The sequence below is a fragment of the Pseudophryne corroboree genome, chromosome 5 (assembly GCF_028390025.1).
Source record: "Pseudophryne corroboree isolate aPseCor3 chromosome 5, aPseCor3.hap2, whole genome shotgun sequence".
NCBI lineage: Eukaryota > Metazoa > Chordata > Amphibia > Anura > Myobatrachidae > Pseudophryne > Pseudophryne corroboree.
In genome coordinates, this window is record NC_086448.1 from 67,415,439 (window position 1) to 67,427,965 (window position 12,527).

The 12,527-nt window shown below is 43.5% G+C and overlaps 1 protein-coding gene across 8 annotated transcripts in view; it reads left to right on the plus strand.

Annotated features, from left to right (window-relative positions):
- Nucleotides 1-12,527, plus strand: part of MTSS1 (MTSS I-BAR domain containing 1) — a 277,949-nt gene that overhangs the window by 33,589 nt on the left and 231,833 nt on the right. For all 8 annotated transcript variants that reach the window (XM_063921333.1, XM_063921338.1, XM_063921331.1 and 5 more), the window contains exon 2: nt 10,553-10,614. In XM_063921333.1, coding sequence (XP_063777403.1) covers nt 10,553-10,614 — 62 coding nt within the window. The remainder of the gene's footprint in view (nt 1-10,552; nt 10,615-12,527) is intronic.

The window sequence follows — 12,527 nt, forward strand, 5'->3', positions numbered from 1 at the left end:
GGAGAAATGTGTGCAGCGAGGCATAGTGAAATTTGTGCGCACTGAACAAATGTTTGAAGACAGCCAGTCATTATAATTACTTGCCGAGCCAGCCTGTTAACAGGTTATGATATGGACATGTTGTGTACATGCATTGGAAGTATTTCTACCCTGTCACAATTAGCAGGAGAATAATAGTAAACTGTAATGCAAATATAATAAACTCTTTTCTAAGTAATTCATGTGTTTATGGCTTTTAAAAGTGTACCCACTTCCTTCACTTGGTGGGGGCGGTCATTTTGTGGGCTGAAGTAATATGAATCACAGCGCTGCTGGTCGAAAAAGTTGTCACATCATGGAGACAAAATGGCTGCCTCCATGGTTTACGGTTAGGTTGATCATCGCTGGATTCAGCTAGGAATATCTGCGCTTTAGCAAAGTCACCAAGGGAATAGTGCAGCAGAAAACTAAATTGAACATTAGGTACACTTTAAGAGTAGTTATTATAGCAGTTCACCTTACAATATAAGAAAAATAAAATAAATATTTCAAACAAGCACTATAATGAAAAACCACAACATTATAATACCTGTGCAGTACAGAGCACATTCTGATGGCCCACATACAATACAAGAAACGTTTTTGTTTTTTTAATAACAATTTCTTTCATTGAAGAAAAGGCACGTGTGAACTTACAGACGACATTGGTGGAAAACATATCGCACACAAAAATATGATGCAGAACTGCTTTGTACATAACCGTCATGACAGTTGAATGAAATATATTGTGCTAGATAAATGAAAATAAATGAGAATAAAGCAATACATGGCAATCATGAAGTATATGTGGTCTCATTTAACTAGGGAGCGCATTCTGCATAATTGGTCATAATAATTTTAGTATGAGATCATGAGGGGACCTAATGAGAAAAAAGAATCGGCTATATGCCATCATGTCGAACGACATGAGCGCGGAACTACAGTAGATCGACCAACAATAGAGAGTTATATAAAGGTAGCCCGTCCTTCAATATTAATTTTCTATTTTACAAAAGAGGTATGTTAGACAAAAATTGTAACAATATAATTTGCAAAATCGAAGAAAAGGGGGAGGAAAAAGAAATAGAAGGGAGAGAGAAGGGAAGAGGAAGTGGGGTGGGGGGGGGTACACAAAACCAAGACAAAGACAGTATGCATCACTAGTCCTGAGAGGAGACTAGTCCTGAGAGGCCCTACACACTGGAAATAATACTCAAACATATGAACGAGATACCGTTCATATCTGAGTGTGGAGGCACCAGCGATGAACGATGCGCGGCCCCGTGCTCGTTCATCCCTGGTGCCCCGTCACCTGTGCATGCAGGCCAAAATGGACAATCTCGTCCATATTTGCCTGCACTTCTATGGAGCCGGGTGACGGGGGGAGTGAAGAAAGTTCACTCACCCCCGTCACTGCCCCCCCGCCGCCGATGTGTAAGAATCCTACATAAGAGGTGGTAAGCACTTAAACTCGTTGAATGGAGTCTCACAGTCAAAACATATAAGGCCACATTGTACATAAAACATTGGATATAAAAACATTCATGTAATCTGTCTAAGCAGGAACCAAGTAGTAGACTCAAAACTTTTTTGAATCCTGAGTTGAGTCGAGTCATCATATCTCTGTACAGGTTGAGTATCCCTTATCCAAAATGCTTGGGACCAGATGTATTTTGGATATCGGATTTTTCCGTATTTTGGAATAATTGCATGCCATAATCAGATATCATGACGATAGGACCCAAGTCTAAGCACAGAATACATTTATGTTTCATATACACCTTATACACACAGCCTAAAGGTAATTTTAGCCAATATTTTTAATAACTTTGTGCATTAAACAAAGTGTGTGTACATTCACACATCATTTATGTTTCATATACACCTTATATACACACACCCTGAAGGTCTTATAATACAATATTTTTAATAACTTTGTGTATTAAACAAAGTTTGTGTACACTGAAGCATCATCAAACAAAGGTTTCACTATCTCACTCTTACTCAAAAAAATCCGTATTTCGGAATATTTGGATATGGGATACTCAACCTGTATAACAGTATCCCATTTCCTATAGAATCTAGGAGCCCCTGACTCTACGTCAGGCACTATAGCTTGTCTTTCATAAAAGAGATTATTTAGTAGAGAAGCTTTCAATTCTGCAATAGATAGGGAGTGCCTATGCAACCAATGAGTAAGAATTTATTTCTTGGCAATAGTAAGTATAATCGTTAGGGCAGGTATAATCCTCGTTTTGTGTGGGACTAAATCACAATCTGAGAAGCAATAAAGTAGGCAGGCGGCCGGGAGTTTGCAAAGGTGGAGTGAGAAGATAACATTAACATAGTTCATTAACTTGTCCCAAAAATTATGATAGTATGTGGCGTCAGCCATCCCGCATTTAAAACAACGACCTGAAGAGGCCTGGGTAAAATAGGAATGCTGTTTCGGGGAGATGTAGGCTCTATTTAAGAACTTGGTGTGTTTCCTGCAAGGCTGCTGATTTTAAATACTTAAGTGTGGAAGGTAGCGTGGACATAAGGTCCGACATAGTCGGGAAATCAGGCATATCCTGCAACCAGCGTGAAAGCAGTTTATGTTGTAAAGTTCCCTTCCCAGAGTCCAGAAGAATAGAGTACAAGTTACGTATCCTATAACCAAGACCCAAATTTGAATGTAAAAGAGGTGTAAGGGGGTCAATATTAGTATCAAGGGACATCGCGGGTGGTAATGAGTGTGCGAGATTGCAGGTACATAAAGAAATGGCAATTTGGTAATTTATACTTATTAATCAAGGTAGAGAAGGGGTATATTACACCGCCGGGGTCAAAGATATTTCGAATAGACAAAATGCCCTTTTCTTTCCATGTGAGGTAAGTATGGTTTTTGAGACCAGGAGTAAATTGGGGATTACCCCAAAAGGTAGTGTAGGGGGAGTTCGCGAAGTTCCTGTGCAGATGTTTATTAATAGATTTCCATGCTCTATAAGTGTCGCAGAAGAGTACATTAGACTTTAAATGCGAAGGAATCAGTGAAGTACAGTAGGTGTATGGAGTAAGGCAGCTGGAGAAAAGGGGTGAAAAAGGTGTTCTTCTATATCAGGGAGGGTATATACCAAGCCGCCAGACAGAGCCGGCCCTAACCAGTATGATGCCCTAGGCAAGATTTTGGCTGGTGCCCCCTAGCACCGCCACTAGTTCTGCAGGAGATGCCTGGCATGAGTCATCTGGCAGCTCTGCTAACGTCTGGCGCCTTTTGTTTCTGAAAATGCATCTTATTTGCATTACTATGTGGCTAGGATGCACAAGCAGCTTCTGCTGATTAAAATAATATGCAGCATGCCTATATTCTGTGTACGACGGCGGCTGTATCTGCATACGAAATGCTACATTACGGTGATTTCCAGGAATACACTGCAATGTAGTATTTCGTATGCAGATACAGCCGCAGTCACACACAGAATATAGGCATGCCGTATATCATTTTAATCAGCAGAAGTTGCTGGTGCCCCTAAGCATACCAAATGCCCTAGGCATTTGCCTAGTTTGCCTATGCCTAAGGCTGGCTCTGCCGCCAGAAAACCAGTCTGCAATGTAGCGAAACATAGCATTCGAAAAAGCAGGGATGTCTGACAAATAATTTGTGTGAAAAGAGAATCAAACTGTTGTATATCTGACTTGGATAGTTGTAGTGGGAGCATTTGGAGAATGTAAGACAATTTGGGGAAAACAAAGTTCTTGACAACCACAACTCTACCAGATAATGACAAAGGTAAATCTATTCAACCCTTCAACATTTTCTCCGCTGAGGAGTAAATGTGGTGGAAATTTGCAGAATAAAGGGCGTCCAAGGTAGGGGGGATCATGATACCTAAGTATTTGAGCGGGGAACGACAAATTGTAAATTGTGTCATCGTAGAGGATGGGGGGGGGGGGGGGGGGGGTTTGAAGAACGGCCAGAGCCCAGGGGGAGTACATAGGATTTATCATAGTTCACTCTAAAGCCTGAGAAGGAACCAAAGTGTTCTATAATTTGATTTATAGCAGGGATGGAGGATTGGGGTTTTGAGATGAACAATAGCATGTCATCAGCAAATAAACTGAGTTTTACTTCAGTTGTTTTAATGATAATACCAGTATACAAGGGTGTTATACGTAAGGCAATGGCTAGTGGCTCCAAGGCTATAGCAAATAAGAGGCGAGAGGGGACAACTTTGCCTGGTTCCCCTATGAAGAGGTATCTGAGAAGAAAGATAATTATTAGAAAGAATTTGGGATGAGGAATTGTTATATAGAAGCCGCACTGCATGGATGAAGGCATCCGGGAACCCAAACCTGTGCATGGTATCAAACCTGTGATCCCATGTGACTAGGTCGAAAGCCTTTTCAGCATCCAGAGACAAAAAGGGCATAGGGCTCCTGGTTTCCCGAAGTCTCCAACCACTGCATGACAGCCAATATTTTGTGCACATTCACCGTAGAGTGACGACCCCATATAAAACCTGTTTGGTCCTCCTGAATAAGGGAAGGTAAGAAAAGCAAAAACCCAATCCGCCATAATTTTAGTGTAAAGTTTGTAATCCGTATTTAATAAGGAAATGGGTCTATACGAACTGGGAAGCAGGGGATCCCTACCTGGTTTGTGTAGAATTTTCAAAATCGCAGCATTGAAATAGTCTTGGGGGGGTCCCTGTTAACAGCAAGTTAAAAAGGGCGCAGAGGGGTTTGACTAAATGAGGGGCTGCCCCAGGGGCCTTGCCCGTTTTCAGGCAATTGATTGAGTGCAGTACTTCCTCTTCAGTAATGGGAGCCAGTAAAGTGTGGGATGAGACAGGAGATAGGGAGGGGAGTGTGAGGGAGGACCAGAAAGAGTGTTGTTGTTGGTGATCAATGGAGGGTTCGGAATACAATGAGGAATAATAAGAATGCAGTACCTCAGACACCTGGCTACAATTATGTACCACTGTACCATCAGCTTTCTTCAGAGCTCGGACAAGCGTTGGGGGGTGTTGGCCTTTTAAAAGATTAGAAAGCAATCTGCTAGATCGATTACCAAATTTATGGAATTTACTTTGAGACCTAAATGTTAGTCTAGATTCGATTTGGGCTACAAGTTTATCAAACAAGGACTTTTGTTCATAGTTTAGTTGTTTAGTAGTCGAAGATTGGTTTAGTGTGAATGCCTGATAGGCATTAGTAAGTTTTGATGGAGAGTCAAGGTAAAGAGCTTGTGTATCCCTCTTGTGCTTAGAAGTGAACGAGATGATAGAGCCCCTGAGCACAGGCTTAGACACCTGCCAGTACAGAGAGGTGAAGCATCCTCCGAATCAGTATTACTCATACTTGCCTACCTGACTCTCTCCATGAGGGAGAAAATGCTCTGTTCCTGGACTTTCCTGGTAATGTATGATTGCCATCACCTGTGGTGAGCTACTGTAGTTAATTGATAAGAAAGGTGTTTCATCACAGGTGATGGCAATCATACATTACTATGAAAGTCCAGGAACAGAGCATTTTCTCCCTCATGGAGAGGGTCAGGTAGGCAAGTATGGTATTATTGTGTTTAAAGTCCGCCCATGAGGCCTCTAGCATATTCCTAAATTGAATGGAACTGGCAAGGTGAGACGGAAAACGCCACTGCCTGATAGGGCCTCTATCAGGGAAGGTGGTGAGTGTCATCCAGCATACCGCATTATCAGATAAACATACAGGTTGAATCCTTGAATCCTGAACTTTATTAAACATAGAAGCAAATATAAATAAATAATCAGTTCTCGACAGTGTGCCATGAGCTGCCGATAAGCAGGTATAGTCACGGTCTACGGGATGACAAGCACTCCAGACATCAACAAGATGCAGCTGTGACATCAAATAGGGTAAGCCATATGTAGGGATTGGGCGCTAGATCTAGGATTAATGTTCCTATCAAGAGCATTGGAGACGGTAGAATTAAAATCACCCGCAAGTACCAGCTGTTTATGGGAATGCGGATGCAATTTAGTGGCAATAGATAGAAAAAAGGATTGGGAATCAACATTGGGGGCATATACATTACAGAGAAGGAAACAAGTGTTTTCAAGAGTGGCATCAACAATGAGAAACCTGCCATTGGGGTCTGATTGAGAGGAATGAAGGTCTATATGCACAGTGTGTCTAACTAAAATGAGTACCCCACGAGCCTTAGTGTTAAATGGAGCTGACGCCAACACCCTCCAGCCTAAGGTATTGAGTTTTAGTATCTCTGGTGGAAGAAGATGTGACTCTTAGAGGAAAGCCACCTCTACTTGTAATTTGGACAAATAAAGCAAAATTTTCTTCCGCTTCGCAGGGGAATGAAATCCACCAACATTATACGTGCAAAATTTTAAATTAGCCATTCAAAAACATAGGAAGGGTATGACTCTCGGTGATGTACATCAACCTCAGAGAAGATCGCAGTATATAGACCCAGAACCGGAAATGCATAATCTACAGAATATGGTGCTGAAATGGAGATAATAAACCGACAGGACGAGACACAAAAGGGAAAAAACATTGGGGAAAAAGGGGGGGGGGGGCGGGAAACAGTACATAAGATCCAGAAAGAGATGGATCAGTGAATAAACAGTAATAATACACTTCGGGTACGGAAATAACATTAACTAGCGCATAGTTCACCAGATTGGGAACTAGGTGAAAACTTCAGGCTTGCCCCTGCCCGATAACTTAAAAACAGTACGCATAGCTTGTATACAGAGAAATATATCAGAAACTGCAAGATCATTTTAAGAGAAGCACCTTAAAAAGCATATCAATTGAGAAATCATGGGTAACATAATACTCATAGACCACATACGCTGACGGGGGAAAGTTGCATTGTCCCAAAAATGAATCCAGGGACCCCTAGCGAGAAAAAACCATGGTGGAAACAAGTATAACAGAACATGAAAAATCGTCAGGGGAGTAAGGAGAAACTAAGCCATGATGAGTCATAGCAGTGTACAGTACCCAGGGGTAGAGTCAGGTGGATGTAGGTGCGGTAAAGATCGGTCGCACTACTCCTCTTTCAAATAGGTTTCGGCATCAGCCTTAGTGGAGAAGTCCGTAAATGAAGACCCCTTGAATAAGCGCAGCCGAGCAGTGTATATAAGAGCAAATTTCCTGTTTGATTTGGCAAGACGGGAGCAAAGTGGGGTGAACTCGCGTTTCGCCCTGGCCACTTCCGCAGAATAATCTTGGAAGATATAGATCCTTATATCATTCCATTGCAGATCCCGTTTGCGTCTAGAGGCGGACCAGATAGTGTCCTTGTGGCTATAGTTAAGACAGCGGAAAATAACGGCCCTAGGTCTGTTATCCTGTGCAGACCTCGGAGGACCAATGTGATGGGCCCTCTCAATGACCATTCCATTACAGGAATCTTGGATATCTAACAAATCAGTCGGCGTGTCTTGAATAAACGTAAAGAGTGCTGGCCCTTTAAGAGACTCCGGCAGTCCAACAATTCTCAGGTTATTTGGCCGGGTTCTATTTTCAAGATCGTCAATTTTATTAAGCAGTTGGTAATGGAATTTCTGTAAAAAGGTATACTGCGTCTTTAAATCTGAGACATCTTGAAATCCCCCCAAGACGCTGTTCATTAGCTTGCACCCTCTTGGAAAGCTGTTTGAATTGTGACTTGATGTCATGCACAGCTTGTGTTACTTTGGCAGCGTGCGACTCCATAATAGGGTTAATGGAATCCTGGATAGCTTTTTCCATGTCAGAATATGTGATCGGACCCTCAGCCTGTGGTGTATGCTTATGAGGCTTCTGTGCAGGGGGGGCAGTATGCAGAGTGAGGTCTGTGTCTGCAGGGGAGACAGTGGAGGAAGAAAACTCACGGTCTGCAGGCCTGCTGCTGTGTCTGTTGCCCGGTGGCCATTTTGGAGTCCCCCCTTCGTTTTGGCAGGGCGCTGTTTTTGGGGCTTTGCCGCATCTGGTGCTGCCAGAAAACGCTCCATCAGGAGCCAGGAGAGTCCCCACAGGTATCTGAGCGGTCCGGGATGGTCTCTGTGCGCTATGCGCAGCGTGCGGGCTAGCTGGGGCTGGGGCGTCCACGGAGCTCACATGGCTGCTGCAGCTCACATCAGTGCCAGAACCGGAAGTCACAAACGTTTTAATGACCAGTATACCGTACAGACGCCATTCTGGTTACTAATAGGCAATACAGAGAGCATTTTAATGTACAGACGTTCTAAATCTCAGGTGGCTTTTCAAGGCAGACCCATTCATTGTTGGACTGGGGCATGAAGGGCCCACTGGGGGGATGCAGTGATAGGGGCCCATACTTAATGGTGTGGCCAGCCTACAAAGGGGGTGTGGCCAGCCACCACAGAGGCTTGAAATACACAATAGTCTTGTGCAGTGTAATGCAACATATCTACCATGTATAATACAAGTGCATAGTCTGGAACCTGATCCCTAGAGGAAGGAGTGGGCATTCAGGCAGTGGGGCCTACCGATGGTTTCCCTGGTATCCCTGTGGGCCAGTCCGACCCTGGACCCGTTCATTTTAGCACCGTGCAGCTGTGACAACTCTTGCAGTTCCTTTTTCTTGCCCGGGGTGTCGCGCTCTGCTCTGGTGCCATTAAAATACTCTGGTCGGATTCTCAGATGTACAGACCAGAGTGTGTTAGAAGCACCAGAGCACAGAGCGTCACCCCAAGCAGCAAAGATGAACTGCAAGGGTTGTAACAGGTGCATGGTGTTAGAATTAACACTATAGACCCCCAAATATCTAGTGTCTATTGGCTATTCATATGCAGACAGCCAAATATCGGTGACTTGTACAGTGCAGACCCTAAATTACTGGTGGCAATAGTATAGTATCAGTTCAGACCCCACGTGGAGGCAAAAGGTATCCGAGACTCCCAAAATATTTGGGAGAGTCCTCAGGATTGGTGATGTCCGTAGTGCTGTGTAATCCATGCTTTGACTCCCAAGTTTTATTAGTCTTGATATTATTGTTTGTGTTATTTTCCGTGTTATTACCAGACAGTGTTTGTTCCCTGTAGCGTGCTCTGACATTTAATCCCTGGCCAGAAGTGCTGCATCATTCAGTAGAAGATTATCTGCAGTCTGAGTGATTAATGGCGATGAGGTAGTTTGTGTCTGACAATCGCACCTAGGACTCCCCGAGTTAGCCACTGGCGAAGGATTGCTGGTGTTCCCTGTCTAAAATGTCAGACACTGGCCCAGATTCCTAACTGTCATTTTTCAAATCCAGCCTGTGACATGGAAGTTAGAAGCTGATTGGCTGGTACTTTCTCACCCTACTATTCATCACTCTCCGAGGCTTGATAAATCTGGGCCTATGTTTTTGGTAATTTATTTTGATCTTTCAGTCTGTACAGGCGCATTTTATTGTTCTTCTATTTTAGTTTGGGCTTGCTTTTGGTAGTTTATTGGACTTTTTGTGTATGGACATTAGAGCACCACATGCATTCTGCGTGGTATTTATTGCCACCCTTGCAAGATGTGTTAAGCGTTACGCAGACTGCATGATTACTGCTTGGTACCAGTGCAATAGGAAGGCCCCTATGGACTTCGAATGGAGGCTTTACACAGGAATACTGCACATTTCTTAGTACCTATTCTACAGAGCACACACCTGGGATACAGCGAGTGAAAGGCATATAATGCTTGGGCACAAATGGTGGAGAGAAGTGTTCGGAACTGGTGCACATATTACACTACTCCCGGATCCCTACTGAAATTGTTCCGACCCAAAAGAGGCGCCCTGCCAAAACGAAGGGGGACTCCAAAATGGCCGCCGGGCAGCAGACACTGCAGCATCACTGCTGAGGCGGGACTTCCCTTTCATCTCCCCCAAGTTCTAGCAATATTGCCCCGCCTTCCTCCACCTGGAGCAGCTATCAGGCTGTTCTGTTCTGCAACTACCTCTCGGGGGTTGAACACCGAGGGGGGAGTTCAGTTATTTTGGGTGTCCATTATTCATCTGTTTGGCCAAAGGGTGTGATTGGAATTTATTCTGGAACACAGGGAAAAGCTGCTTTCGGGAAATCTATTTTCCAGGGCTGAAGTACATTTCACAAAGTTCTGTTTATCTCCTGTTAAAAATCAAAGTCAAAGGTATAAACTAGGACTGCGCTCTCAGGCAGCCCAGCAGTCATAGACAGAGAGTGCCCGTTGTCCTGGCGTACACAGAATAACGTCTTATCACCCAGACATGGCACGCAGCGACCTTTCAATTAATCCTAGTAATAATAATGAGCGCTAGCTTCACAAAGAAGCAAAGGTGAATCACATTGACACATAAAGCATCTGATTTCTTTTAAAGGGGAACACTAAAAACAAAACAAAAAAACACTAGATTAATTTGCCAAATATTAAAAACTGGGGACTGTCCCTGGATAATGGGCACAGTGGGTCACTATGGTAGCGCATTGGGTCACTATATGATAATGATTTCTACAGTATAAACATGGAATGTTGACCACACAAAAAAATAACCGGATTGTTTTTTTTGTTTTGTTTTTTACCTTTCTTCTAGGGAAGTTATCCGGTTTGGGAAGATTTCATCAACAAAGCTGGAAAACTCCAGTCTCAGCTTCGGTGAGTTACGTTTGTGTGGTCCTACGCCTGGCCGTTCACTACCAGACAAGTGGAATATTAATAAATACAAAAACAAAACACAAGACCGCCCCCCAAAAAAAAATAAAACAAACAAACATATGGGTAGGTGGTAGCAGGATGAGGTGAGAGGTACGGCAGCTGTGGCCATCCCTAAAACAGAGCGCACCTACGTTCAGATTGTCCAGGCAGTATTGCTTTTATTGTGAAGAGTTTGGAGTTGCTGCAGTGTATTGCAAGAATGGAGAAAGGGAGAAGAATGTTGTTCTCTATAAAAAGCAATTATAATGTGGCCTCTTGCTGATAACCTCAATAGACCCAACAACAGAGTATAATGTGCACATTTAAAATGCTTCTCTCCCAAGTCAAAGGGGGAGATTAATCAAAACTTGGTGGGAGACAAAGTACCAACCAATCGGCTCCAAACTGTCATTTTTCAAACACTCTATTTCTTTTTATTTGGTTGGACTGTACACGGATCTGTTTCCCGTGCCAGCAATGAGAATTTCCTGGGCTGCATTGTGCTGCAGATGACCGGCGTTGAAGTCCTCTGACAGCTGGGAGCCTGGACAATTTGTCAATGAAAGCGCTAGCCGTCGCTCTCTGTAACTGGGTCGCTGTGAAGGGAGGGGGCAGCTGACGTCTTTCATGCGCAATTCTCCCCGCACAGCAACTCCACGGCTCCTTCAATAGATGGGCAGATCTGTCTCCATGGTAACATCGGAGCTGGGCCGCGCTGACTGGTTTAGTCTAAAAAGGGCAAAGAGGGAAAAATACCAAGATGCTGCCTGGCAATTCTTTCTCCCAATGCAGCTGTTGGGCTAATGTATTTACATTTCTGCTTGGCAATAAAATAAAGGCTTCTGTCCCTGTAATACTAATAGGAATCAGTGCTTGATGTCTGTGCAAAGATTTACAGCCTGTGCCAACTGGAGGCATTATTTAACCCCATCTAGAGCACTGGAATTAATACTATTGCGGAGCATCTCTGCAGACGTACCTAATATATATGCTACTGTACATGCACAACACTGAAATACCACCCAGCGAGGCCCCTTTGACCCTTTGTGACCCCTTGTCCATTTAAATGGACATTATTAAAAAATGTGTTGCCTAGACCAGTGATTCCCAATGTCTGTCGTAAAGGCGTAATAACAGTCCAGGTTTTACTGATATCCATGCTTGAGCAAAGATGTTTAAATCAAAATGGTGGGTGTGGATCATAGAGTCGACCAGACTTAGGTGGACAGTGTCTAGGTCGATCGATATTGGTCACAGTAACGAAGTCGACACCTGGAATAGGTTGACATAAGCATTATGTCGATATGTACTAGGTCGATATGACAAAAGGCCGACATGAGTTTAAAAAAAAAATTGGTGTTTTCTTCGTAGAGTGACCGGGAACCCCAATTAGTGCACCGCGTCCCTTCGCGTTCAGGCAGGTTACCGTTCTCAATCGTAGTCCACGTGGATCGTAAAGTATGAAAAAGTAAAAAAAAAAAAAAAAAAGTGAAACTCATGCCGACTTTTTGTCATGTTGACCTAGTACATGTCGATTTAGAAACCATGTCGTCCTAATGAATGTCGACCAACAGTGGTCGACCTAGACCCTGTCGACCTAACTGTGGTCGATCTAGAGACCGGATACCCAAAATACCTGAGGTACTAATTAAGTCACCTGTGCTCAAGTAAGGCTATCCTGAAAACCTGGACTGTTAGTGTGCCTTGGGAACTGTGGTTGGGGACCACTGGCCTAGACTGTATTGTTTAAACAGTTGCCATTCAAATCCCATGTTCATGTGGGAAGAGGGACCTGCTTGCGAGAGCTTACAGTCTAAAGGGTTGTTATGATGGACATTGGGTCCAAATGACCATATTATAATTTTGATGGCTTA